The sequence below is a fragment of the Sturnus vulgaris genome, chromosome 15 (genome assembly GCF_052056855.1).
Source record: "Sturnus vulgaris isolate bStuVul1 chromosome 15, bStuVul1.hap1, whole genome shotgun sequence".
Lineage (NCBI taxonomy): Eukaryota > Metazoa > Chordata > Aves > Passeriformes > Sturnidae > Sturnus > Sturnus vulgaris.
The window spans coordinates 7789855-7817090 of NC_142257.1; the positions used below are offsets into that span (position 1 = coordinate 7789855).

General features: G+C 42.7%; 2 protein-coding genes across 3 annotated transcripts in view; both read left to right on the forward strand.

Annotated features, from left to right (window-relative positions):
* The first annotated feature begins 6498 nt into the window (after positions 1-6498).
* CLK4 (CDC like kinase 4) lies at positions 6499-17035 on the forward strand. Of its 2 annotated transcripts, none has more exons than XM_088173670.1 (14): positions 6499-6644; positions 8503-8562; positions 9169-9326; positions 10377-10602; positions 11770-11860; positions 12248-12314; positions 13561-13677; positions 13774-13940; positions 14046-14140; positions 14494-14623; positions 14925-15007; positions 15489-15568; positions 16510-16597; positions 16680-17035. In XM_088173670.1, exons 1-14 carry the CDS (start codon positions 6510-6512, stop codon positions 16815-16817), a joined length of 1635 nt encoding a protein of 544 aa, XP_088029796.1. In that variant the 5' UTR covers positions 6499-6509; the 3' UTR covers positions 16818-17035. The 2 variants fall into 2 exon arrangements, with proteins under 2 accessions (XP_088029796.1, XP_014738867.1); XM_014883381.2 differs by having other exon boundaries at positions 6505-6651.
* A 3456-nt stretch (positions 17036-20491) lies between these two features.
* The window catches only part of COL23A1 (collagen type XXIII alpha 1 chain), a 173249-nt gene continuing 166504 nt past the window's right edge, over positions 20492-27236 (forward strand). The window contains exons 1-2 of the mRNA XM_088174022.1: positions 20492-20713; positions 24500-24569. Coding sequence (XP_088030148.1) covers positions 20492-20713; positions 24500-24569 — 292 coding nt within the window. The remainder of the gene's footprint in view (positions 20714-24499; positions 24570-27236) is intronic.

Consider the following 27236-nt stretch of genomic DNA (forward strand, 5'->3'; position numbering starts at 1 on the left):
TCATCTGTATTTCTTTAGCAGCCCAAGTTGGGTTATCACTTACTGTCTGTCCTTGCCTTGAAGCAGAAGGAATTGTTCCAATACAATAGTCAAAATTATTAAAACTTAGTGAAAGATGCACACACAGAGTTATTAAATTCAAGTGTTTCAAAGTCTTGATTCTTACAAATGTACAAATACTTCCCTTAGGGGTCTGTCTATAAAAACATCATTACTAGTATACAACATAGATGGAAAATAAATTATACTCTGGGTTTCAGAACTTTTAGCAAGCATTCATCAGCTTATAAAGGTAAAAGATTGTATTTCAAGTTTTTTTTCACTTTTAGCAACAGTGTCAACTATCTTAAACCTAAACTCCAATAACAAAGTATTCTAAAACTATTAGAATGATACTATTTAGTCACAGACCTAAAAGCATAGAGTAGAAATGGATAAGCAGAATTGTCTTTATTTTCAGACTGAGAAATTCAAAGGTTGCATGACAGGCTCAGGGTTACCTGGGAAGCACGTCCTTTCAAAAAATTACCCCAAGAAGATATCCAAATTTTAGTTTTACATTTCTTCTGGTGTTACTCCTTTTTACCGATGTGCTTAGATAAATGGGAAGTAAATTATCACTTTAGGTTTTAAAAATAATCAAGCTAAAAAATAAATATGGCTTAAAAGAGTGGTATATATTAATCATGTGAGTGATAGCAATGAGGAACTGTGCTTTTCCTGTATCTTTTTCATTAAATTAAAAAATTCATGTTGTGATTAACATTTTCAGGTCAAATTGAAATCCCTCTACCATAGAATAATAAAATTGTAGAATCATTTAGATTGGAAAGGACCTTGAAGATCATCGAGTCCGTAACACTCAAACCATGTAGCTTTGTTAGAAATTCCCAGAACAAATACCAACATTTTATTAATTCCACAGGCAGGAAACAGTAAAGTTACTTGAAAGTGGCTGTTATGATTTTGTGACTGTACATAGATCTTGCAAAATGTTATTGGTAATATGCATCCTGTAGCCCACATAAACACTGCGAGAATAGCATGGTCATTGTTACGCTTTATAGCTGTTGTGGAAAATGTCTTAACCTGCATTCATGATGATAGTGCCCATCCTACTCCCATGCCTTTTTATACAGTTGTGGTAAGATTGTTATGAAATCCTTTTGTCAGTCATGTTCCAGCTAACTTACCTATGTATAGAATTTATATATTAAACCCCCCTAATTTATACTGTGTTTTAACAGTTTGCCTGAACTGTCTATGGTTTCTAAATTTTGTAATGTGAGTGTCAAATAAGAAAAAATAATTAAAAAAAAGGCTCGGCTGTGTGGATATTTTCTTTGGTTTTATATGTAGTAAAGATCTCAACAACTGCAAATCTACAGGATAGGTTGTGCAGAAACTCACATTGCTTTGAAACTCCAGAATTACAGAGAGATGTCCCCGACTGCACAATTCATGAATACGTGTGTAGAAAGAAACCTGTGGTTTCTGCTCTTTCTTCATCCTCGCACATTCAGAACATTGCACTGCATTTGCACTGCAAGGAAAGGAGACATTCACAGTTCCTATAATAAAATATTTTTCCAAATATGAGTTGTAGAATGGAAACTTCATAATAATAGGACGAAAAAGCTAAGACTGGGTCTGAGTATTTTTAATTTGTTTCTATAAAACTCTGTGCTACAACTGATTTTTAAATGTGTTCTTTTAATATTTGTATTGCTGATGGCAATACAAATAATAACTGAGAGGTGCTACTGAGATGAGGGTCCCATTTCAGTAACAATGTACAGTAAGAGACATTGTTGGTTCAAGCAGCTTAAAATACTTTTAAATAAAGAAGAAAGAAGCTCAGAGGTGAAACTTGTGTAGACAGAAGTGGTGGAGTTCCCTTGATGTAACCTTCGGCACCTGCACCACGATGCTTCTGAGAGTGTGTAACTGCTGTTCAGCACAGCTGGTCCTGCTGTGGTCACCAAGGGACAAGGCTCGATGTGAGTGGTGTCACTGACTCCAAAGCCTGCCGAAGTGGGATGTGCAACCTCCTTTCTCAGCAGTGTTCTTACAGTGCCAGAGCTCTTGCCAAAAGGAACTGTTGAGTCATGTCTAAATTTCCTGTAAACTGTGGATTATTCAGGCTTCCCCATGTGAAGCCTCCAATTCTCTATAAGGCTGAAACATTTCAATCCTCAGGAGGCCCAGCTGTGCCACAGAGAGTGAGAAAAGCCCAAGTTTGAACCATCCCTGTGAGCTTTCCAGTTAAAGAGAGTTGATCAGCTCAGCCCAGCCCAAGGTGATCCCAGCTGGCCCGTGGATCAACAAAGTGAAACCCGGCCTGCCCACCGGAGGGAACACTCCTTGCTCCTGGTGAGCTGTCAGCTCAGGGCACGGTGTCCCCATCGCCCTCCCAGCTGTTCAGAGCACGATGTCCCCAGCTGCTCATAGCACGGTGTTCCCGTCGCCCTCCCAGCTGTTCAGAGCACGATGTCCCCAGCTGCTCAGAGCACGGTGTTCCCGTCGCCCTCCCAGCTGTTCAGAGCACGATGTCCCCAGCTGCTCAGAGCACGGTGTCCCAGTCGCCCTCCCAGCTGTTCAGAGCACGGTGTCCCCGTCGCCCTCCCAGCTGCTCAGAGCACGGTGTCCCCGTCGCCCTCAGCACACCTGGAACACGCTGAGGGCAGCAGAGGCCGTTCCAGTCTGCCACAGCTCAGGGAGAGCCACCCTATTACCTGGCCACAGCTGTTGCCCAGTGCACATGGGAATGAACACAAGTGCCCATGCTCACACAAAGTTTCTGGGTCACTGCTTTTCTAAGAAAAATTCTAATAACTCTTAAAGAAGGAAAATGTGTCCCTAAGCCATAACCATATCTTGTTCTTTTTCACCTGGCTGAATATTTTTTTGCATTTTTTCTATTCTACTGCAAAATCTAAAAATAATAATAATAATAAACTATTTTTAAAATTTCCTTTATAAAAATAAACTCTCGTGGAACAGGAGTACAACTGTCAGTGGGTTCTGACTTTGTCTTTCTGCTGATCCACACATCCAAGCTCCTATTATCTCTTTGAATTTACATATGCACAACAATCTGGGACACTGGCTCCCTTGATCAGTAGTTACAGTGATTTGTGAAATGAATAATATATTCTGCCTGATATATCTTAGAAATTCTCATGGTGGTTTTTCCATCAGTTCAGTCCCTTATAAAGAGATAGTATTGTCATTACCCTGAGCTCCTAAGCAAAGATACAGCTGCTCCCACACAGCCAAGGGAACCTAAGAAAATCTGTCAGTATAAAAATCAAACCATGGAACTGTAAAAATCCATAAACAACGAATAGCAAAGCACAATTGCTAATCAGCCACCCTCTGACACTAACCAGAGGGAGGAAAACAAAACCAATATATCTGTAATTAAAAGAAAGCAAGCACAGCACTGGAAGTACTGAAAGACAGGAATTTTTGGCTCTGCCTTGGAGTGTTTCTGAGGCTTTGGGCAAGGCAGACAACCCTTGCTTTAACTTTTGTATCCAAACAATGAGAAAACCAGATAAAACCTATATCTCCAGAAGAGCTGCTGTGAGGATGGATCACCTCCTGTGGTAAGGCATTTGAAAGAGGGACCTTACAAAACTGCATTTTGAAGCAAATGGTTGGAATATATATTTTCATACACTCACAAATGTGTCCCAGCAGCACAGTAACACTGAATTGTAATGTACTCTGCTGTACAAAGCAATCTAAAACATAGTTGCATTGTGTGTTGCTCACTGCACAAGCTGTGCATACATTTGGCATTGCAAGTCTAATTAAAGAAGGATATCTCTCACATAAACAAAAGTAAATACCATAAGGGCTGACAGCAGAAGTGGCTTTAACTACTCAAACGAATTTCCTGAGTTTTGTAAAGACTAAGTTCCTCTAATTTGATTATTCACTGTTCATCTCATTCCTGACTTTGAAATGGCCATTTCTAGAGGGACTGTCACTTTGTGCTACATAGCCTGGTCATGACCAGCAAATTTCTCCTGACTTTATCTTCTCTGAAACGCCACCTAAATTGCAGCTGACATTCCTCCAATGCTGTGTCTCCACTGCCACCTCCTGAACAGGAAGGAAAATTAACTTCTTCCAATTCTGCTTTTCTTTTGAATGTCTGCAGGGCTGGTTTTGAAAGTGCTTTGTTCAGCACACAGGGCAGGAGCTGAAACTGCTATGCAATCTGCTGTCTAGAGAGACTCTATAAAATAAAATATTCTATAAAATAGAGATGTTCTATAAAATCCATTGTAAGGCTTTTGCTTCAGAGGGAAATTTCTTTATGTATGTTTGATATGAAAGTGGTTCATCCTTTATACACTGGTTTTCTTCTTCAAAAAGGTTCAATTAATAACTTATGATCGATTTATTCCTCTTTCAGCTGTCAGCTGAAAGTCTGACTAAAATTGTTGCAGCTCCCATTCATTCTGTTTTCACAATATACTATAGTTATTTCTACCTTTTCTATTCCAGGTTGAAGATCCTTATTCCTAACAGGAGAGAAACAAAATATCCTGGAGCCTAAAATTTTCCTGCTTCCAAAGGTAGTCAGTTCTGAGAGTCTCTTCTGCATTAATTTCGTTTTTTCCCATTAACTGTGATTTCCCAAAATCGTCCCTGAATTGCTATACCCTGTTACAGGCCCTGTCATCCATTTATTAGGGGAGAGCAAATTAGCAAAGGTAAAACCCAGTAAAAACTTAGAAGTGGCAGCGAGGCAAGAAAGGCAGACAGAGTGATCCTGTCACATGCCACCTTCTCTGCTCTGCCAAGAATACCAGCCACTGGTTTGTCATCAGCCTTCCAACAAGAAACTTCCCATAAAATCCAGATGGTCTTCCTAGACACACCTCTTGGATTAAGAAATTAGAGAAAAATCGTAATTATGTGATACAGTTGGCTAATATCAGGTACATGGATATTTTCTGCCTCTTCACAGGTGCACGTTCTCTCTCTGTAAACTTAATTTTATGCTTCTATCTTTTTTGTGCTGCATGTAGTCTGAAAGAATTCCTCAGACATTATCAGTGGATGTTGGGAAAACTCTTAATGCTTGGCAGATAATACTAGTTTTTTATAAATAATAACCAATCATTTAGGCGCTAAATGAGAAACAGTGAAGCAATGGCACCAAAGCCATATTTGGCATTAACAGATTTGGTATACAACATGAATTATGAGGTTAAAACATTTTTTAAAATATAGGGGGCAACAAACAGGTGTAAATGCTCTGTACCTTAGTTTTTGTTCTTAAAAAAACCAACCAATCAAACAAAACCAAAAAAACAAAACCGAAAAAACACCAAACAAGAGGAACAGGATTTCCACTCTAGTGCAAACCAGGTTTAAATGGTTATCTTGTTGGCAAATGAATTTTAATGAAAATCATAAAACCACAAATGCAAAAGTATGTTCTCATGTTAGAACAATTTACTAATGTTATTGGGGACTGACATTAAAAAGACACCAGCGCTCATTAAATTAAAAGTACATTACACCTTAGCTAGTCTGGATTTTGCTTCAGCTGCAAAACCTTACTGTATTAGAAGTAATACTTGCTAAAACTATTCTGGGAAAGAGTCACTGAGTTCAGGAATTTTTCAGTTTACCCATTAACCTTCAGAGATTGTGATTTTCTCGAGATAATGCATCGTTCCTAAATCTGAAGCTTGCACTTCAGTTCAACTTTTCCGAATTTTGGGGTTTGCTTTTTCTTTACTTCGTAACAATCTCTTTGGTCTTATTAATTCTGCCTGTATGACGGCAGGAGGACTTGGTGATACCAAGTTTTCCCTGCGCAGAGCAGCACTAAGCCCGCAGTGCCTGGGACACTGCGTTTTACCTGTGCCAGGACGGGCCGCAGCTGGATCCGCCATCCCACACGTGCTCCGGAATGAGTCAGGAATCCACAGGAAACCACAGCAATCCATACTATTACACACGGCGCAGGGGGCACTTCCAAATTGCAGGCTTCAGCAGATAAAGTATTTTATTGGGGGTTTTTACTGTGAGCGTCACACGGGAACGACTCGCACAGAGAAAACTGTGAGCCTGAAGCCAGGCCTAACTGCGGAATCAACCCACACACCAAACTGCTTAAACACCGCGTATGGCGAGTTCATTAGAAGGAATTAGTTGCCGGTTGGGACTAATTGGTAATTTCTGCACCGCGACACGCGTTTTATGAGGCACCAGGGGAGGGCAGGCCCACAGCTCTGGAGTGGCCTCTGAACTCGCCCTCGGTGCTTGAACTCCTCCACGAAGTTGGCTTACAAAGCCATGAAGATTTGGATAAAGTCGATGCCCAGCATGTGAAGTGGGACGGGACGGCACAGGGCAGCACAGGACGAACACCACTCCTCTCCCCTCAGAGCTGCCGCCATGACAACAGCACCGCCCCAGGGGCGGGCCGTGGAGGCGGGGCCTCTCTTCGGCTCTCCCGCCCTGCCGGCCCTTACGCTATGCGTCTGACGTCACGGCGCACAGACGCCGCGAGAACGAGGGAGAAGGAGGAAGGAGCTTCTCCGTGCTCGCAGCCGCCATTTTGTCTGTGCGTGCAGGGCGGACACGGAGCTCGCTCGCTTTCTGTTCCAGTTGTAAGTGGTGAGGGCGGCTTTTCTTCGTTCTCCGTTCACCTTCGCTTTTTTCTTCACTGCTTTCTGTTTCCGGGGGGACGAAGCAGCGGGGAAACGGAGGGGGACGCAGGGCGGGGGGTGGGGTGGAAGAGCTGCTTGCGTTGTCTCCGCAGCGCGGACAGCGCTGCTCCAGGAGATGTTGAGGGGGAGGAGGATTCTCGGCACAGGAGCTCTGTCGGGGTCTCCGCGGAGGTGCGGAGGGCTGGGGCGGGCGGAGCTGGGCTCACCCGGCCCGGCCGTGCCTGGCTCCCGCCCAGGTGGCGGCGGGGACCGGCCCTTCCTCCCCTGCCGGCCCCGGAGGCCTCCCGGGGGAATGTGGCGTGGAAATGGGCTCGGTGCCCCTGCCTTGGGGTGGTGGGGGTCACCTCCAGGCTCTGCGGTGTCGGACTTTGGCCATCGCAAAGGAGTAAGCCTTTGACCTCCTCTGCCTGCCAAGATTTTGGGGAGAGGCATTAAGAAATTGCTGTGTAGGCAGCTTTACGCTAGGGCTTTCGTGGCCCTTATGTGTACGGATCTGTTCAAAAGGGGAATGGCTCCTGCTTGAGGAACCTTATGGCAAAATGTGGGAGTGAAAGCTGCCTGTGATATGGATTAGTTCCACATGCTACAGGAATGCATATGTTCGTGGCAGCTGTCAGTATTACATAAGTGAAGTTCTTCGCCGCATAAAATCAGATAGAGCACCGTAGTCAAAAACTTTAAGGTGGCTTCTACCTTAAAATGGACTCTGACCGATTCTGGCCATTTCTTCCTCATTGAAATTTACTGGCTCCTTTAGGGACAGAATTTGCAGTTTTTATCTTAATTTCAGTAATGCTGTGTGCATTTGGTTGTAGCAGTTAGTCTTCAACAAAGCATTTTCTCCGGTTTCCTGTGTCCGATAACCATCCTTCTTGCCCCCAAGTCCTGCTCTGCAGGACAGTTTAATGGTGATTTTATTTAGGTAGTTGTTCATTACAGAGCTTTAGTGCAGCCTGCCTTCTGCCAAATAGGGAAAGCAAAAAAAATTCCAAGCAACCATAAGTAGAATTTTCAGTTCACCTATAATTGAGTGGAGCTCTGCACCTCAAGAGTAACTGAAACCTGAGTGTGCTTCAGAACCTGAGTTAGGTGAAAATAAAGGAAAATGGCTTCGGAGCTGTGTAAGAGAGGAAATTAAAGTATGTAAATGAAACACCAAGTTTAATTTTTAATTAATTTTAATTTTTTCAGGTTTTTTAATTTTTTTCAGGTGTTTTTGTTTGTTATTTGCTACATTAGTATATTTCCTTTTTATTAGGATCTCACAAGTGAGTAAGACTTTGTGAATCATCACTCACACACTTATTTTGCACATTTGTTAATATGTTTTTGATTTAAAAAACTTTGTCCCAGGTGTCTGTCGGTTTTTTTAGTTTTTTTTTAAATACCGGCCTTTCACAGATCTTCTGAAAGTACCAAAAAAACCTTTTTTTTTTCACAATAGGCCTATCGTTTGCATGTTCTAGGAGTTTCCATCTTATTGCCTTCTCTTTGTAAAGAGGCATTGTTCTCTGTAAATTTACACGGATTTGCACAATTTACACATGATTTACAGTCATGATTTTTCTACTCTGTTGCTGTCATTGTCTCTTAACTACTCTTCTCACTGTCACTGCTTACTGCAGAAAATTTTTTTTATCTTGTATAAATTCATTCTTTGGAATGTTCTGGAGTAGATATAGAAGGTTATGCTTACTTTCAGAAAACTCCTGCTGCAGATGAGTAAACAAATAACAGTTGGTTTTGTTATGCTCTTTAATTCTACAGCCGTGTTTTACTTTGCCTTTTTTTTTTTCAGTTGTGCATGTACCTGCTTGAACAAAGAATTCCTGCACCTAACATCCAGCAAGAGAAGCTGGTGGGTTTTGTCTTTGGCAAATCAGCTGAACTGTAGAACACCCACAGTCCTGCATGCTAATAGGGTGCAAAAGTTTTGACTTGGCTCCAGGTGCTCCAAAGATGTGTTAATCCATCAGAGTTCACAGTGGTTGTTGCTAAAAGTGACTATTTCCTGGTGGTCTGTAAATAGCTTAGTGAGAGAAGTTTTTAGATTGATTGTGCATACTTGATTTTCATGTAGTAACTTTATAGTATAGTAGGCCTAAATCTAGGTTTTCTTGTTAGAGGATGTTTGGAGAGGAAGGTTTCTTTCATTAGAAGGCTCTTTAAGGATAGTGTCGTGTTTAGTCACTTGAGAATTTATTCAAAACAGGCTTTAATGACATGTTTGAAGCTATTAAATGAAGATGAGTTGGCCTATTTAATCACGATTTGTGTTTCATAACAGTGTGAGTGTTGGGATGAGGGAGCTGTGTCTGCTCGCCAAACCGAAATAATGGGGGGAGGGAACAGAGGAAAAATGGGTGTTTTTAGTTCTGTCATACTTGATCAAACTACCACTGTTCACTTGTACCTACATGTGTGTTTGTTGATATATAAGAGTTATTTTTACTGTATTTTCCAGTGGGAGATGAGGCATTCAAAGCAATCTCATTGCCCTGAGTGGGACGACAGAAGGAGCTGGGATCAGAGGAAGCACAGTAGCAGCCGCAAACGCAGAAAGAGGTCCCACAGCAGTGGCCAAGAGAGCAAGCACTATAAACCCAGTCGCATTTCAGAAAGGTATAAGACTCTGAACTGAGTAGTGCAAATGTTTTTTACCATGTCTAAAGTAAATTTGCTTTCAGGGTAGGAGTTTTTGAATACCCAGAGTTGTCAGTTCCTTATGGTTTGGCTCACTTAAGACAAGCCTGATAAGTAGTTGTTAACACAGCACCTGAACCATTAAATAGAAATTCTTGAATAAAAGCAAGTAAATGTTACTAATTTGTCTCAGTGGTGTCAGTCAAATATTTGTATTGAGTATAATCAGTATTAAATTTCAAGTGAAGAGGATGCCTTTTAATTTAATGTGAACAAAAGGAGAAAGTTTGTTTAATTATTTAATGCAATGGTAAGTATGAATTTCTCTTACTAAGTTGGAAGTGATTTGTTTCTTCTCCCACATTGCTTTCACTGGAAAGATGTGTTTTTCTGTTTTGTCTTGTTTTGTTTGTTTTTTTTTTCTTTGAAAAGATCCAATGGAATTATTTTAAAAGCTCATACTTATGCTTATTAAATGCTGGAAGGAGTAGGCGTACAGCAGTAAGGGAACTCTGTGCCTCAGCAGCTTTCTTAATGGTCTGTTTTCTGTGCAAAAAGATCTTGGTTCCAGATAATCTCTGAGGTTTTAATGTTGGTTGCAGGGCACTTAGAACAATGCTATTTCTCTATTTTCTCTCTCTAGGTTTTATTTAACACCTGGAGCTTTGAAAGCATAGGAGGGATGATTTCTGTATTGAAAGTGGTTTATCATGTGACTTAATGTTGTAATGAAGTTGCTCAGTATATTTTAGGAAGTGTTTCTCCTTTTTAAGTCTGAGTTTCTTGCTATGCAATCTGTGGACAGATCATACATTGTTCATGTGGATGGCCGCCATGTATTTGAGACTGACAGTGTTGTTAAATTCCTAATAAAGTAACATCAAAAGCTCCACTATTTCTGGGGAGGGATTCAATTAAAAAACATTTCTGCTGTAAAGACAGATACTGTGTAACTCAGCTCAGGTCACTTATCTTGTTGGAACCTCAAGTTTTTGAAGTGGAGAACATTCACTTAAAATATATTTTCAGTCATTATTTGGACGATAGAGCCATAAATGAAAGAGACCATCATGACCGGAGATATGTTGAGGAATACAGAAATGACTTCTGTGAAGTGTATGACCACAGGCATTATCACAGAGACTATGAAAAGAGTCACCATCATCACTATAGCAAATCCTCTGGTCGGAGCAGGAAAAGTAGTCATAAAAGGAAGCATAAGAGACATCATTGCTCCAGTCACCAATCGCATTCGGTATGAGTAATTTTTAACTTTATTATTAATGAATTAGTGGTAATAGACTTCTTAAATGAGTGCTAGAGCTGCAATTCCTGATCCACGGTACTTTAAGAAATACGTTATTAAAAAAGCATTTGTATTTATTTGAGTCTGTTTGTGGAGCATGTAAATATGTTATTAGTTGAGATTGTTGGATCTGTGTTGGGTGGGGGGTTGGGATCCTCAGTACTAGTTGTACACTGGGAATGTAGGTGGTTGGTAGTCAAAATCACTGGGATTGATCTGAAAAATGTTGTCTTGAAATTGAAGACAGGTAACTGTCCTGTTTTGAAGTACAGTTGTCACTTAGGTTTGCAGCATAGTGAACTGTGTTTTTTAAGGTAGGTTGAGATGCTGTCCACCCTATTGCTGAATTGAGATGACATGCCTTTTTAACATGAATTTAAAGTACGAATGTGCATGTCTGGTAAACTGATGTGAACAATTCTACACCTAACTCCAGAAAGCTTTGATAAGCCCTGTGCCCAGCTAATGGCACCTAATGTCTTAGTGAGATGGGATAAGTTTGCTGCTTGCCTTCTTTGAAGGTGTGCTCTCTGAATTTCTCATGGTTGTTGTGATGCCCACTGATGCATCTGCAGCTCCAGGTGTTTTATACCACTTTTCTGCAGTAGAACAGCAAGGTGTGTTAGATTCTGTAATGCAAATGAAGGACTTCCGAGTAGTTTTTCTCCCCTCTCTAAACATGGGGGAAGTAAAATTGTTTACATGAGTGGATGTTTTAAGAATAGAAACATTTCACCTGACTGAGAGCTTAGGTATGCAAATAAATACTGGCTTTTGCTATTTGCTAGCAAAGTATTAGAAATAGCAGTGTTGCAGTCTTAATCTGTCTTCAATTAAGCCACTGTTTGAGAGACAAAATTGTGTTGTTTTTTTTCTGTTGCTTGTATCACTTTAAGTATTTATCTGAAAATCTGTTCCTTGCCATGTTTTTCTTCTGTAACATAAACTGTGCCCTGTGAATTTCTGGGGACTGAATTTGAAATTGCTCCTGCCAACTGTTCGTGGCCTGGTGTGTAACTGAATGCCTGAATATCTCCCCGCTGAATGAATTGCGTATTCTGCCCTGAATTCACTCTGATATATTGATTGGCTGGACGATCTTGGTGCCGTTTCCAGAAGAGTCACCGAAGGAAAAGATCCAGGAGTGTAGAGGATGATGAGGAGGGTCACCTGATCTGTGAAAGTGGAGACGTTCTAAGAGCAAGATGTATAGAACATTTTTCAACACTTTTAAAAAACTTTTCAGAAAAAAATCTGTTTAGAATAGTATATCAGAGGAGGGGGGCTAAAGAAATCTCATTGCTCTTTTTGTTCTGTTTTTTTTTGTGCTTTTTTGTTTTTTTGCATATCTTCTTTTCTGTAGAATTTAAATACTGTGGTCAAAAAGTTCCAATTAGTAAATGAACTTGAGATTAGCACAAGAGATAGTTTTTGGCTAACTGTTTTCATGACTCCTGTCCAATAAAATAATGCATTCTGATGCTGAAATTTAAAGTAATTATGCTTTTGTAATGGCACATTTTTAAATCTACATTAATATGTTTATTCTCCTTTAAGTAGTTGTATAATTCTAACTTATCTTTGTTCTTTTTAGATGAAATTGTTGCAACTTTGGGAGAAGGAGCTTTTGGAAAAGTAGTGGAGTGCATAGATCATGATATGTAAGTGTTGGGTTATCTTTATCAGTGGATCTCATGATAAAAGATACTTACATCAGAAATTAAAGCTTAAGGACGTTCTTTTTTCAAGAGGAAGTTGCAATCCAAATGCCCTTTTTAATGATTGATATGTTTCATTTTTCTGTATCTACTAAGTGCTGTTGCTGTAACTGGAGAATGAGAGCAGCTAAAGAATGCAGAATTAGATTGGGAGACTTTTAAAGATGATGCAGTGAGATACTGAGAAAGTAGTTTTGGTTCTTAGTGGAAGCAGTTTCTGGAAAGCAGTTGCTTGGAATTGGTTGAGCTGTAAATTGCTTTCCTCAGTTTTTGTAATCAAAATTGTCCTTTAAATTTTTTTTAGTCAGCAGTAACCTAGTGTCCAGTACTCTTTTAATGGAATAATTGCTCCTGTGTAGTAGCATGTGTGGTGAAGGAGAAGAAACTTAACTGTATTTCCATTAATTCCATACGTTCTAACAGTTAGAACTCAGACTATTTTAATTGTATGTTTTATATCAGCAGTTCTATGACATGGTTTTAGTATCTTTTCCCCTACCTTTGGTTTGTTTGTTCTGTCATTTCATAGGTTAAGTCTGTTCTGGAATTTATGTTGTGAGGGCAGAGGGTGTTCTGAATTGAAATTGAATTCTGTTAAAATTGAAGGAGCCCTACAGAGACAAAATTGAGAGCGAATGGGACAGAAGGAGCTGTTTCTGTGTTCCATTTAAGTAACAGCCTTGCAGTCTGAATGCATGCAGGCATTCAGTTCAGGGCAGTGTTCACTGGTATGAAATGCTCACGATCCAAACTTCAGAAATTACTCAATTCCCCTGATTCCATAAGAGCACTGGAAAAGAGCCAGGCCAAGTTGTGCAAGTTGCCAGGAAAAAGACTGTCAAATTTTTGTAGTACTTTTGTTCAAATGAGAACTTTGTTAGTTTTTTAATCATTCTACTGGCAGATTGCCAATGTTTATTGTGCTCCAGATGAGCTAATAGCACTGCGAAGTCATTAATAAAGCATATTACTATAAGTACTTGAGAAAGGAAAGATCATGATTACTTTTTTTTATAAAAACTGTTCTGGTTGAGTGCAGCATGCTTAAATCAAATTCCCCTAATCCAGCTCATAATTGTCCATGACCTTTAATCGTCCTGTGTTTCTTTTATTAAAATCAAGCTGCTTTGGGGTTGTGGGTATTTAACAATAATTGATCCAGTTTGACATGCTTTACTTTATTTTCCAGGAGAGGAATGCATGTAGCAGTTAAAATAGTGAAAAATGTTGGTCGATACCGGGAGGCAGCCCGTTCAGAAATACAGGTGTTGGAACACTTGAACAACATGGATCCAAGCAGCAATTTGTAAGTATGAAATTTGAGTAGTCAGCATACCCAGGATTTGAGGAAAGTAATTATTCAATTGATTTTAATTTGTTTTTTTTAATTTTCTCTTTTAAGCCGCTGCGTCCAGATGCTGGAGTGGTTTGATCACCATGGCCATGTCTGTATTGTTTTTGAGCTACTGGGGCTCAGTACTTACGACTTTATTAAGGAAAACAGCTTTCTACCATTTCATATTAATGACATTAGGAATATGGCCTATCAAATTTGCCAGTCTATAAACTGTAAGTAAATTTCAATACTCCTTTCAAATACATGAATGTGTTTTGGTTTCTCTTTTAGGAATTTAATGTGTAAATTATGGACTACTGTTCTCTTTTTCCTTGTAGTTCTACACCATAATAAACTAACTCACACAGATTTAAAGCCTGAAAATATCTTGTTTGTGGAGTCTGATTACATAGTGAAGTACAATGCCAAAATGGTAAGCTTGTTCTTTGTTTCTCCCAACTTCAACTGCACTGCTTCTATCCTCATTGAAACTTCTCTTTAAAAAAGACAGGGATAACAAGTAACTGAAGTTAACTTAAGGTTAACAAAAGAGAAAAAGAACTCTCGCTACTGTGAATGGTCTTTACTCAGCTGTTTTAGGTATTGAGACGAAATCTTTGTTGCACACTCTTCTTCCTTGGAGCCTTGAGCTGCATAGGAATTTAAGTATTTGGAGAAAATGTTTTGTTACACATTTTATGCTAGCTGGTACTTTGAAGATAATGTGAATGCCTTTTGCCTAAGCATGCTTTTGAAAAATATTAACGGCATTTTGATTTCTTGCAGAAACGAGATGAACGCACTTTAAAAAACACAGACATCAAAGTCGTTGATTTTGGAAGCGCAACTTTTGATGATGAGCATCATAGCACATTAGTGTCTACAAGACATTACAGAGCTCCCGAGGTTATTTTAGGTCAGTAAAGACTTAAACCTTTTGTAAGTTCATTGCAGTTCATTTAGATGTCTTTACTTCATAAACCGGACTAATTGCTCATGGTTCTGGTAGTCAGTCATCTCTTAGATGGTGACGGTAGAAGTGAGAGTAAACAATAAAAGAAATACTCTAAAACGAGAAACAAACACCAGGGTTTGAGGGGGGGTGTGGGAGGGGAAGTTGGGCATCAGTAAATGTATGGAAACTGGACATGTACTTTTGTGGGTTACAGATTTTGAGAATATACTAAAAAGTAAAACAAGCTATGCTTATTTTGCAGCACTGGGATGGTCTCAGCCATGTGATGTGTGGAGTATTGGATGTATTCTGATTGAGTATTACCTGGGATTTACAGTGTTTCAGGTGTGTACGTAAGCTTAAGTAGAACGTGTTTCTTACAGACTACTGATTTTAATCTGTTAATAACACGGACTTAACTATGTAAAAGGCATGACTCCATGAACTTTTAAGGATTATATAGATGAACTTTGAAAACAATCTTCCATACAAGCAAATGTTACATCTTGGATATCTCCTTCAGAGTATCTAAGATGATCTTTTCTGGCATTTTGAGGGAAGAAGACTGTCACGATACGGCTGGAATTGAGTCAAGAAAACATTTGTACAGTATTTGGTTTATGAACTGTTGTTCAAAGGTCATCCTGACTGTGGAAAGTGTTGTATAATCTGCATTGCATAATCCGTTTTTAGTAATCGAAGGTGGCAGTGCTTAAAGATGCTGTGATAGTGCTCTGGCAAAATCTTGTTTGCAGTTTGAGTGTTGTTACCAAGTGGCTCAGAGGAGAAAAATGTGCTAAGTGCTTTCATTGGTTTTTCCACACAGACTCATGACAGTAAAGAACACCTGGCAATGATGGAAAGAATATTGGGGCCTCTGCCCACTCACATGATCAAGAAATCCAGGTATGTTCATTATAGAAATGGTAAGTTGCCTAATATTTTCTCTTAGAAGAGAAATTGCAAAGTTGCCATTGTAAGCTATGAGTTGCTGCAGATCAACAAAGATTCATGGGCTTTTTATTACATTAAGTAGTTGACAGTAGTCCTCTGTTCTGATTTTAGTATGAATTGTCAGCCACTTGACTGTAACTTGAGTATTAATGTTTCTAAGTCTTTAAAGCTAAGTTTGGTATGGTCACCAGAACAGTATTAGACATCAGTTTTTCTTTAAACTCTGAGAACAAAGAACATGTCATCTCAATAATTATTGTGAGGAAGAAGAGGGTCCCTTGCTTGCTGATACAGCTGTCATCCTCTTCTGCTGCCCCTCCATATCCCTCAGACAATGTGCTTCAGTGATTGTCCTCTCTTCCTCAAAGATAACTCCATTCAGCATGAGTTTCTCACTTCATGGCAAGGAGAAGCAGCCAGCACAGGGTTCTCCCCTGACCCCTCTATGTCCACAATTTAGAGGTCCTGGGATATGATGGTCTGTTTTCTTTCTTAGGACATGAGCTCTCCTCTTTCCAGCTCATGTAGATAATTCTGTAATCATGTTAAAGTAGAATTCCAATAATTCTGGGTTGGGTAATGTATATTGTTTGTTATAGTTGTCCGGTTGATTATAGTGCATTTTGAAAAACAGGAAGAAGCTTGGAAAGCAGCAATTGCAATAGATTCAAGTAGTGCTAAAAAAAAAAAATAATTATGGTTTTCTAATTACTGTGGCAGCAGTAACAAAAAGCAGCAGATCTCTATGAATAAATGCACACTAAAAGAAGTGTTAGCTCCCAAATGCAGAGATACATTCAGGAACACTTAATGATATTTTAAAACCTCTTGGAAAAGCATCTGCTTGCTGTGTGCACTGGTACCAACTTACTGTTATTTCCCTTGTTCTGCAGAAAACATTATTTTCACCATGACCAATTGGACTGGGATGAGCACAGCTCTGCAGGCCGGTATGTCAGGAGACGGTGTAAGCCTCTGAAGGTAGGACACAACATTTTTATTGTTCTGTTAGACTGCAGTTGCAAAAGCTCTCTCTAAAATACCTCCTGCTTTTTTCTTTCAGGAATTCATGCATTGCCAAGACACAGATCATCAAAGTCTGTTTGACCTTGTTCGCAGAATGCTGGAATATGACCCAGCCAAAAGAATTACTCTTGATGAAGCCTTGCAGCATCCTTTTTTTGATCCATTAAATAAATAAATTCATATATCTTCTATGCTTCTTCAAGGAGATTTCCTAGACTGTGTCAGTCAGTCAGCAGAGGTTGCATGAAACTTTTGTAAGCTTTAAATTATTTTGTACAGTTAAGTCTGTAAATAATTACATATGTTTTGTATAACTGTTACGTTTACCTTGTTGAGCAGTTGTAGTCTTATGGGTATCAAAGTGAAAAATAAAAGTAATTTTCATTTTTGAAAGCCTGCACCACTTTCCTTTTACAGATGATGCTAGTGGACCTTCTGACTGTAGGTCACGGCTAGCTGAAGGAGTTCTGGAAACATTCCCCAAAACCTCCTTTTATAAGTCATGAAGGAAAGATCTGCCTAGTTATGCTGCATATAACGGTTAGGTTCGATGGCATTTTGAAACATGGTTGGAAACAGTGTATATCCTAAGTAGGTAGCTTTTGTGGGTCACCTCTTCCCTGATTTTCTATTGCATAGCATGCATTGCTCCCCAGCCAGCTAAATAGCTCTTGGAACTTGTCTGATGCTTTCAGCGTTAAGTATTCATAGCTAATCTTTCTAGTTAAGATCTGAAAAGTAACATTTCCTACTTTCAATATTGTTTCTAGTCATTAAAGATGAACATTTTTGTGATAAGTTTTTAGAAAGATTGTACTGCCGCAGAGAAATACGGCCTGCCACAGAATTGTGGCATATTTAATCTCTTGTGGTAATGAGATCATTCTGACATCTTCAATATGTCTTTCTGGGGACCTTTATTTGTAGTTACTGGTAAATGAAGTTACTTGGGAGCTGAAAAATGCTGGCATTGAGACTGTACAGGATGGAGGTGGCTGGGTTCTCAATTGTGACTCCTGAATTCTGGTACTGGGTTGAGAAGAAAATGGTGCAACTTTCCAAGACCTTAATGTACTTTGGTAGTGTTGGGGTTTCTGTGTCTGTAAGTTCATGGTTTTTACTCCAACTCTCTTAATCCATTTGACACTGTATATGGGTGGCTTGCCAGGCAGTAGGAAGGAAGCCTTCCATGGAAAAGTTCGTTCTGGCTGTAATAAGTAAGTTTTGGCTATTTATTTCAATCTTGACTTTACTGCACAAGCAGTAAAGGAAGGAAACTAAATTGTTTCGGCTCCATGTGAGCCTGACTTCAGGTTTTGTGCTTGCTGAGCTAGTCCTGATGCACAGTAAGATTTTAAACTGATGTCGAGGAGGCTTCATTTGCAAGAGGCTCCAGACATGCATATCTCTGTGCTGGGGGTAGGATAGAGCTGGGCCAAGCTTTGAAAGCTTATCTTCTGTTACCAGTGCCACCTCCTGGGCTTGATTACAGCTCATCATAGCCGCCTCCTTTCCTTGGATGTTGGTGTTGAAGACATTGTTTCTGCTTGGCATGACAGAAAATGTAACAGTCTGTGCCATGCAGGTCAGCTCGGTAGGGCTAAGGAGGACAAGAGTAAACTTCTCTCCACTTTCCATCCCACAGCTTCAGAGGCAAAGCAAGGACTTGGCTGAGTGTATCAGCTAAGCAATGCAAATCAAAGGCAGATGGGGGCAGAAAAGTTTATATGCTGCTATAACAATAAAACTGTAACCATAAAACAGTTCTATCAAAATTAGGGAAAGATGGTGTGCTCTTCCTTAAAGAGTGCTTCTAGCTGTTGACGTAGGCAGTGAAATTTGTTGTGCTTGGTAAAGGAGATACAGCTTAGCCCTGTTATGAAGCCATGTTTAAATTGACCTTCCTTCTTCCAGTAGATTTAAAAGCACTATCAGAATTAATGTGGCACCTGCAGCAAGGTGCCTAGTGCTTTTGCAGGCCTTGCAGTATCTGCACCAGTGTTGGTTTGCAGGTACATGAGCCCAAGGCCCCTGGGCTCCCCAGGGAAGCTCTGAGCAGCACTCCAGGGCAGGGTCTGGTGCTGCAGGGCTGCTCTTGGTGCTTCTGTCTTTAGTAGGGGATGGATTTTTATGTGCACACACCACCACCCCCGCTTGTAATCTTCATACTTGAAGTTTGTAATCTTTGAATGTTTGGATCAAGCTATAGCTGTTAAATAATTAGAAGAGCATTCATATCAATTTCTGCACTTCAGATTTCCAGCTGTTGTACCTTCAAAATAAGGTCTGTGACTGGGTCAGCCAGGCAGATCAGACTAACAGTGTGCATTTCCATAATGAACCAGTCACACACTTTACTAAACATGGAGGGCAAGAATAAGCAGTCTTTTAAGTGAACAGCTCAAGCTTCATCACTGAAGTGCAAAGAGTGTGAGATCTAAGGCAAGTGAGGGAAAGGGGTTTGAGTTTCTGGGGCAGGAACTCATCTGCTGCAGGAGGGATCAGTCCTGCCTGTTCATTCAGTGTCTGGATATCAGGGCTGCCTGGAGGGCTCAGGTCACGCAGGACAAGATGCTTTGCACCCAGGCCTCTCTACCAAAATAATGATACTGTGCGTGTTCTACCGCTCTCATAGAGCTTGTAACGAAAGTCTTGGCAAGCTTATGCAAAGGAGGGGTGGAAAGGAGGTATAAAAGAAAGTCTAACAGAAATCTTGAGTTTTCTTTTTATCTTCAGGATATGTAAGAGAGCAGGAGCTGGTTGTCAGCAAATGCTATGGATTTGCCCGGTTTAACTGCTTTGGAAATAGCTACAAGAAGCCTGTGTCTATCCGTGTGTGTGTGTGTGTGTTTTATTAACAAACTTAATTGGAATCTGACATTGATAGCGTTACTGACATTGTAGCATTTCCTAACTGTGTCCTAGGCTTCAATCATCTATTCTAGAAGTAAGGATTAACTCTTTGAAGGGCAAGTGTCCTGGGGGCAAAGGGTACACTGGAATTTGTATGCCATGTGCTTATAATCTAGACAAGCACTAAGTTGCAGGAGGATGTTTTATAGCTAAGTTAAGAGTTGTGATGCTCTGTGTAGCAGCAGAAAAAGGAAAAAGCACGACAGAATATAAGGATGCTCCGTTCTTATCTGTGAGCAGTTTTCTCTCATTCAGAGGTTCACGATAGCTGGAGCACTCTACTGAGATAACAGTGAGTTACGGTGTGTGTTGGGGTTCCAGCTACCGTCTCTTCTCTAAAACAAATCGCGGTGCAGACGAGCTGTAGAGCCGAAGGTACAAAGCTGCCGGCCGGGTGACACCTCTCGCAAGTCGGATGCCCCAAGGGAGCCGGGGGGAACCCCGCTGGAGGGCGCCCGGCCCGCGCCCGCCGCCCCCGCCGCGGACAGCGCTGCCCCCGGCACCGGAGCGGCACCGGAGCGGGGCCGGCACCCCGCGCTCCGGAGCGGCTCTCGCAGCGCCCCGCCTGCGCAGCACGGCCGGGACCTCAAGGGGCGCGGGGTCCGCGGGCGGGCGGGGATGGGGCCGGGGGGAGAGGTCCCCGCGGGGGGCCGGGCAGCGGGGGTGGGATCTGCTCCGCGTAATCCCTCATGGGGGGCGGCGGGCAGCGCTCGGAGCATCCCCCCTTCCCCAGCACGGGGGGAGGCGGCGGGGGAGCCGCCACCCCCCGCTTCCTCCGTTTAAGACCCGGGCTGGCGGGGCGAGCGCAGGAGAGCGGCCGCTCCGCAGCTCCGGCCCCACGCCCGCGGCGCGCACGGGGCGGCGCTGGATGCGCCGGCGGCGGGAGGCGGGCGGCAGCCGAGCGGGACCCCGCGCAGCGGCGCGGAGCGCGGCGTGATGAGCGCGGGCAGCGGCAGCGGCGCCGCCGGCGCGGCGGGCACCGCCACCTCCGCGCTGTGCCTGCTGCTCTCGCTCACCGCCGTGGCCGTGTGCCTACTGCTGGGCGCCAAGACGGCGGAGCTGCAGGGCCGGGTGGCCGCGCTGGAGGAGCGGGGCGCCGCCGGCCACGGGCCGCTGCTGGACGCGCTGCAGCCCCGCGTGGAGCAGCTGTTCCGCGAGGTGAGTGAGAGGCGGCGCGGGCAGGACCGGCCGGCGACAGGCTCGGGGAAGGCGCTCCGGCCCCGCTCCGCCGCGGGGTTCGTTCCATGTGTCACCGGCTTCGCCTCCCCTCTGAAAAAATTTCCTCCCTTTTACCAAACTTTTCCCTTTTTGCTGCCGTTTCCATGGATCAGGAGTAGGGCGAGGCGTGGCAGAGCCAAACTTGTTTAGAAGAGAAAATGCCCCAGGTGAAGGGCCGGCAGTCGAAGGTTAGAGGACATGCGGCTTTCTGCCTTATTCTATTCACTGACACAGGTAATCCGAGTACTTGTTAAAGTAAAAATAGTATAAATAGTTATCTTTATCTTGGGATTAATGGACCGTAATTTCTTTGTTAGAAATTATGAACATGATCCTCGCTATCTGGACTGTCTGTCACAGAGTACTGTGGTCTGGCAGTGCAGAACTGATTTATGGCAGGCAGAGGAGACCCGTCACTAGTTACTTCACTTTCAGTCCTGGGGTTTTCTGAAATTATTCAATAAATATTTCAGTGCTGAACAATTTCCCCTACTTGAAGAACTATTATCCACACTGATGCCCTTCTCAGTGCCTAACCAAAACCTAAACCAAATCTGTGGGAGAAGTTGCACTTTATCCCAGGGTTATCTTTTTCCCGATCCTGGTGTTTAGGTTTGGGGCTTTTTACAGGCAAGGGGGACGTGAAGGGCTCCATCACTCAGGAAATGCTTGAAGATCCCACTGTTGGTTTGCTGGATTTGTATAAACAGTAGTTCATAAAGTTCAGCAAGATTCAACACGGCTTGTGGGGCTGCTGAAGGGCACCTCTGAGTGATCAGTTCTGACATCTGGGGAAGGTTTTACACTGGGATTTTATTAATGGCCTGACTGGGCTGCAAACCATGCATTAAAATCATGACAGCCGCGAAGCCTAGATCATGCAAAAATATATTTGTATGTGGAGCTCTGGGAAAACTCTGACGCTTTGAGCAGGGATGGAGGTAGTGCTGGGGGCATGGGGAGACAATTCCTCATGCTGTGTGTTGCTGTTGGAGCTAGGGTGAGGTATTGCTGGCACCACCACAGCATGTCCTTTTGCCTGGGAGCTTGGTTGCATTGATGTGCCTCGATAAAAGTGAAATGTTAAAATATTTTTGTGAAAACCCTGAATACCAGACCAGGGGGGGTGCCTGTGAGGCGTAATCACAGCCTCTAGTTAACGTCTTTTCTCCCGTCAGGAATTAGCCTGCTGGTTGTGGCAGTGGTTCTGTTCCAATTACTCCAATAAATGTGCTTAGCAATGGGAATGGTTTCTGTGGCACTGCCTAAGATCATGTGCAACCTCTTGCTGAGATTTAGTTAAGTGTGGAAAGCTTGTTTTGTACTGGGAATGCTCAGATGGAGTTTGTACAGGGGAAAATAAAGCAAAACCACATAATTGGGTTTCTAATGGAAGAGTGAGCTTGTTGAAACATTTAGTATGACCAAACTTTTGTTCATACTAAAGCAAATTTTGAATCAAGCAACAAATTCGAGGAGTCCATAGTAGTAATTGCACTATCTATTAATGGTCATTTAAAATTAACCTCTTTATGGTAGTTTCAGAAAGTGTTTCTTGCCCAAACTCTGTTACATAAGACCACTCGCTTGTCAAGCAACTCCTGCCCTTCCTGTGCTTGAGAGTTTCTGGAGAGCGAGAGAGTATTTCCATCGTCATGAACATCAACTGATGCCTGGGGTCAGTTTTTTTGTTAAATTCTGTGTTGGTCCTCCTTTGAAGTTTACCACAGTATTTCAGAAGTGAAACCAAAGCTCCATACACTCTCTGTGCATAACCCAGCATCCTTTGTTCTTTGCCATGACCCAAAAAGCTTTACTCCATGTACCATTCGAGGGGTTTGCTGGCATAATTTATGGCAGAGCTGTGTATAGAGAGCAGCAAATACAACACCAACACACAGGCTCTGCTCCTTTTGGTGCTGTTTAAATGTCTGGCAAGTAAGAGAGGATAGGAAATAATAAAGGAAGGGTAAGCATGTAGTTAAGGGAATGAAAGCCAATTTGGACAACTAGGATTTAGTTTCTGGTCTGTGACAGGCATCCGTGTAACTCTGAAGAAATTGCTGATTTGACTGTGGCAGGACCTTGCCCTTCCCTTGGCTTGTTCCATTAGTAGGACACGCTGCAGGCTTTGGTGCCCTCTGAAACATTGCCAACAGCACGGTCCAGACGTGGCAGCATCTCCACTTGCTCTGTGTCAAAAGCACCAACTCCAAGTGTGTAGTTTTCACACTGGAGGGAAAATATTAACAGGAGGATTATAGAAACATCCAGTTGTTGTAAACAAAGCTGGACCGTTTTGTTCACAAAGGATTTATTGTCCGCAGTGTCCAGATTAATCAGTTTCATGACAAGAACAATTGAATGGGAGAACAGAGGACTCACTCCAGGATTCAGATCTCTGCTGTTCCCAGTAATTCCTGCTGAACTAAAAATGTGGGAGAGCTTGTTTTCATTTCCTCGAGCATCTCCATCATCCAAATTACTTTCAAAGTAAACAGATAGAACTTGAGCAACTCTGTAACATTTAGACTGCAGGTGGCTGTCAGAAAAATCTCCTTAGATGATTTTTGCCACATTTTCTCAAGAAAAGTGTAGTTTTGCAGAAGGCAGCTGGATCGTTCTGGTGTTTATACTTCCCTTAGGACAACTTCTCTTGTCAGGTACTATGGAACCTTGTTGATACTTTCAGGGCCTCTTAGCATCACATCCAAGCAGATAGAGGAAGCACAGGATTTCAACAACAGATAAAACCATTTATTCCTCAGAATAAAAAGAAAATAACGTAATTCACAGGTAGCCTAATTCTTGAATAGTCCACAGTGTCCCAATATTTGAAAAGGCACTGGGTCATCAGTTTTAAATTGTCAAGTCTTAACACCCTAAACTGAATAAGCAATTTGAATTTTCCCTCTTTGAAATGTAGGGACTCTAGTTATCAGATTATTGGTTTGTCTTTTGGCAAATACTTTAGGTAGGACAAAGCATTCCTGGAGGACTGAGAGATTGAAGATTGTGGGTGAAGATGAGCTGTTCCCACCCTTGCTGGGCTGTCCCAGGCAGCGAGTATGCCTGAGCTAATGTAATGTACCTGTCATCAGGCTCATTAACTTGGGCTTGGCAGTGGGCTAAATGCAGGCACGAACAGTCTCGTTGGCTTAGGGAGCAGGCAGTGTGCACACATCTGCCTGCAATATGCCACGTAGACACTGCTCTAGATTTGTGAATTTTTATGTGTTCTAGTTGTCCCATTGATGAGTTTTTCACTTTGAGGATGGAAACACTGGGCTTTGGGTAGGCCTGAGGGTTACAGTCCAGTCTCTGTCCTCCACCTCATCCTCCTGCTGAAGAAACCTCTAATACTCCACAGAGCATGAATTTTAAGTACAAAATTAACCAAATCAGGTCACGTCTGAGCATGGGACTTGTAAAGGAGCTCAGGATGAATCCTGCCGATGGAGCTTTGCTCAAGGGACTTCGGGATGTGCAGGAGGAGTGCCTGCCTGCTCCATGTGAGGGCTGTAGGCTGCCACTTGCTCAGAAACGTTTAGTATTTCTGTGCCACTGTAGCATGGGGCATTATCCAAGGAGGCTGAACGCCACAGGATGGAACCATTACCCCTCCCTGGAAGGAAGCTGGACGGTTTGGATGTTGGCACACTACACAGTCCATGTTTAGGTATAATGTACTCTCTAAAGGGCTGTTTTCATTCCACCCCAAAACAGAAACTCGGCGAAGGACTGGCGAAGCTGCGGACGGCGCGAGAGGCCCCGGCAGACTGCGTGTGCCCCCCAGGTAGGTGCCAAGGTGACAGCACAGCCACGCCACCCGGGACACCTGCCCGCGGCACCCACCGCTGAGCTCCTCCTCTCCTGCTTTCTGTGCTCCTTTCCACGGAGGAAAATGTATTACAAGTGTTTTTGCCAAGCTGGAGCGCTCTTGTGCTTGAGACTGTTAACGTCTCCCAGTGCCTTGCTTTGGCCTGTTTACACATCAAGGAGTTTGAGGTTTGGACAAAAGCGACGTTTGGCTATAAGAATAAAAGAGTGAAGAACTTGACTGGGTTGTGAGCCCTGGGTGTTGGGCCAAAACAACTTAGAAGTAGTAACAAAATCACTGGGGCTTAATGCAAGTGTGATAATTAAAAGCTGCAGCCTCTCTGCCTTTTCGGAGGGCAGTGACTTCTTTTGCTGTAGGAAAGTTGTCACCGATTGTTTAAATTTCCTCCCAGAGTTTAATGAACTTCTAAAACTGTCAAAACTTCCTGTTCTGCTGTGGAAGTGCATGCTCCTTGGAAACAATAAACAGCTTAGATTAGTTTGTAAAGGAACCTCATTTATAGAAATGTTCTGTGAAGTGCTCTGCTGTCACACTGAAGGATGCAGTGGCTTTGAGCTGGGGCACTTGAGCCTTTATTTTCTTTCTGTGTTTTCACAAAAGTAGCGAAAGATGGGTGAAAGATGTGCAGGGCTTTGATGTGAGAGAATTCACAGGCGTGTTGCAAGGACTTCCAAGCAGCAGAGTTCCATTCTAGTTTCAAAGAAAATAAACAAACAGTAAATGTTACATGGGGATGGCAGAATAGGCAAAGGGGCAGGGTCAATTTTTCCTGCCATCCTGGATACAAATTCTAGCAAAACACACAGTGTTAGTCCTTACTCACAGGACACAAAAAAAAAAAAAAAAGGGGTTTTTTTCCCCATAAGATTATGTTTAATCTCAGAACCACTTCACTAATGATGCTCTTAAACGTACTTGCTTCCTTTTCTTTCCTGGTGGAAGGCTCCCTGTGTGCCTCACTGCCTTGTAACAAAACCCATCAGCTGAGAAAGAAACCCTGCTTATTTTCAGCTCTTTGCAAGGTGGTTAATCACATTTCCCTCTTATGATGCACAGACCCAACAAGTCCACCAACCTCAGAGGACTCTGGGGCTGCATCTTTCTCTGGCCTGAGCAAACAGGGTGCTACTGGTGTGCTTAAGTGGTCAAGAGGCTTTTCCTTTGCTCTGCAGAAAGCAATTGGGATTGAAGATGCTTCTTTTGTCCAGGAAAGTTCCAATTTTGTTCCGGGTCACTGGGTTGCTGGTTGCTGTGTTTGGGAGATGGGGGGAAGAGAGGAAAAGGAAGGTTTTCCCACGTGCTGCTGAAATGCTCATTACAGTCATTAGTAACAAACGTCAAAGTAATTTGTGAGCCAAGGGAAAGAGAAGTGATTTCCTGGTGGGTAGGAAATGTCCCATCGGTGGCTGCTCCTGGCCACCTCTGCAGGGAGATGATGTAGGGATGTGCTGCTGGACTGTCCTGAAATCTTTTGGCTGTTTTTGGGCAAATCAAATACATCTTTAGCTGTCTTTCATTTTTTCCTCTTTCTCCTAAAAAAGGCTGCCTTCTGCTCTGTAGTTAAAGAGCTTGTCTGGAAATATCTGAGAACTTGTGGCCCTCACTGGCATTTGCTGCTGAGCTACGCCAGTTGCAAATCAACAGCTAATCTTCAATTTGCCTCTGCACTGAAAAAACAACCACTGGTGAAAGAAAAATTTCCTTGTGAAGGGGATGGGGAGATGCTGCCAGCCCCACTCCTGCTTCCCATGGGCAGCTGGTGGGTATCCTGAACACCTGGGCTGGGGGACTTTGCCAATAACCATGCTAAGCTTAAGAATTCGTTATTACGACTGGATTCAAAGCAAGCTGGGGAGAGGGAGCTGAGGATGAGGATGCTCTCTCTGCATTGCAGGCGTGGTCCCCCCCTCGGTGCTGCTTCGGGAGCACGGGACCGCTGCCCCACCGACCCACCCGTGGGCAGTCCCACGAGCAAACACATGCTCAGAGCTGGCCATGCCAGCGGGGCTTGTTTTAAACAAGCCCGATTCTTCCTAGAAGTGACTCAATTTGGGGTTTGTTTGGATTTAAAGGGGTGGGGGCTGTTTTAGGGCGCTGTTTTGATACAATTGCCTTGCTACACATTCAAAGTAGTTTGGAACAAGATGACAAACATCCGCTTACAAGTTAAAATGAGGGTCAAGTTACTCTGACTACAGCGAAATCCTGAATGCTGCTTGTAAAACACACACAAAAGCCAAACGCCCTTCCCTCGCAGAAAACCCCCAGCCCAAACTGTCCCGTTCTGTGCTCCGCGGGCAGTCACTGTTTGGCTTTGGGGCGCGGCTGGCTTTTCTGCTCCAGTGGAAGCCGCGGGGCCGCGAGGGGCGGGTGGCCGGCAGAGGGGGCCCGGCCGTTTCGCCAGGGCCACGGAGAGATCGCCATCCTCAAAAGAAATCATACAAGGACTCTAAAAACCGTCCAGTCCAACTGCCCTGCAGTAAAAAGGGACATCTCCAGATGGATCGGGTTTCTCGGAGCCCTATCCAGCCTGACCTTGGAAGGAATAATGATTTGGGGAAAAAAAGATAATTAAAATAATATCTTTTTAAAAGCTTAAAAAATAACTTTTCTGTCCCTAGT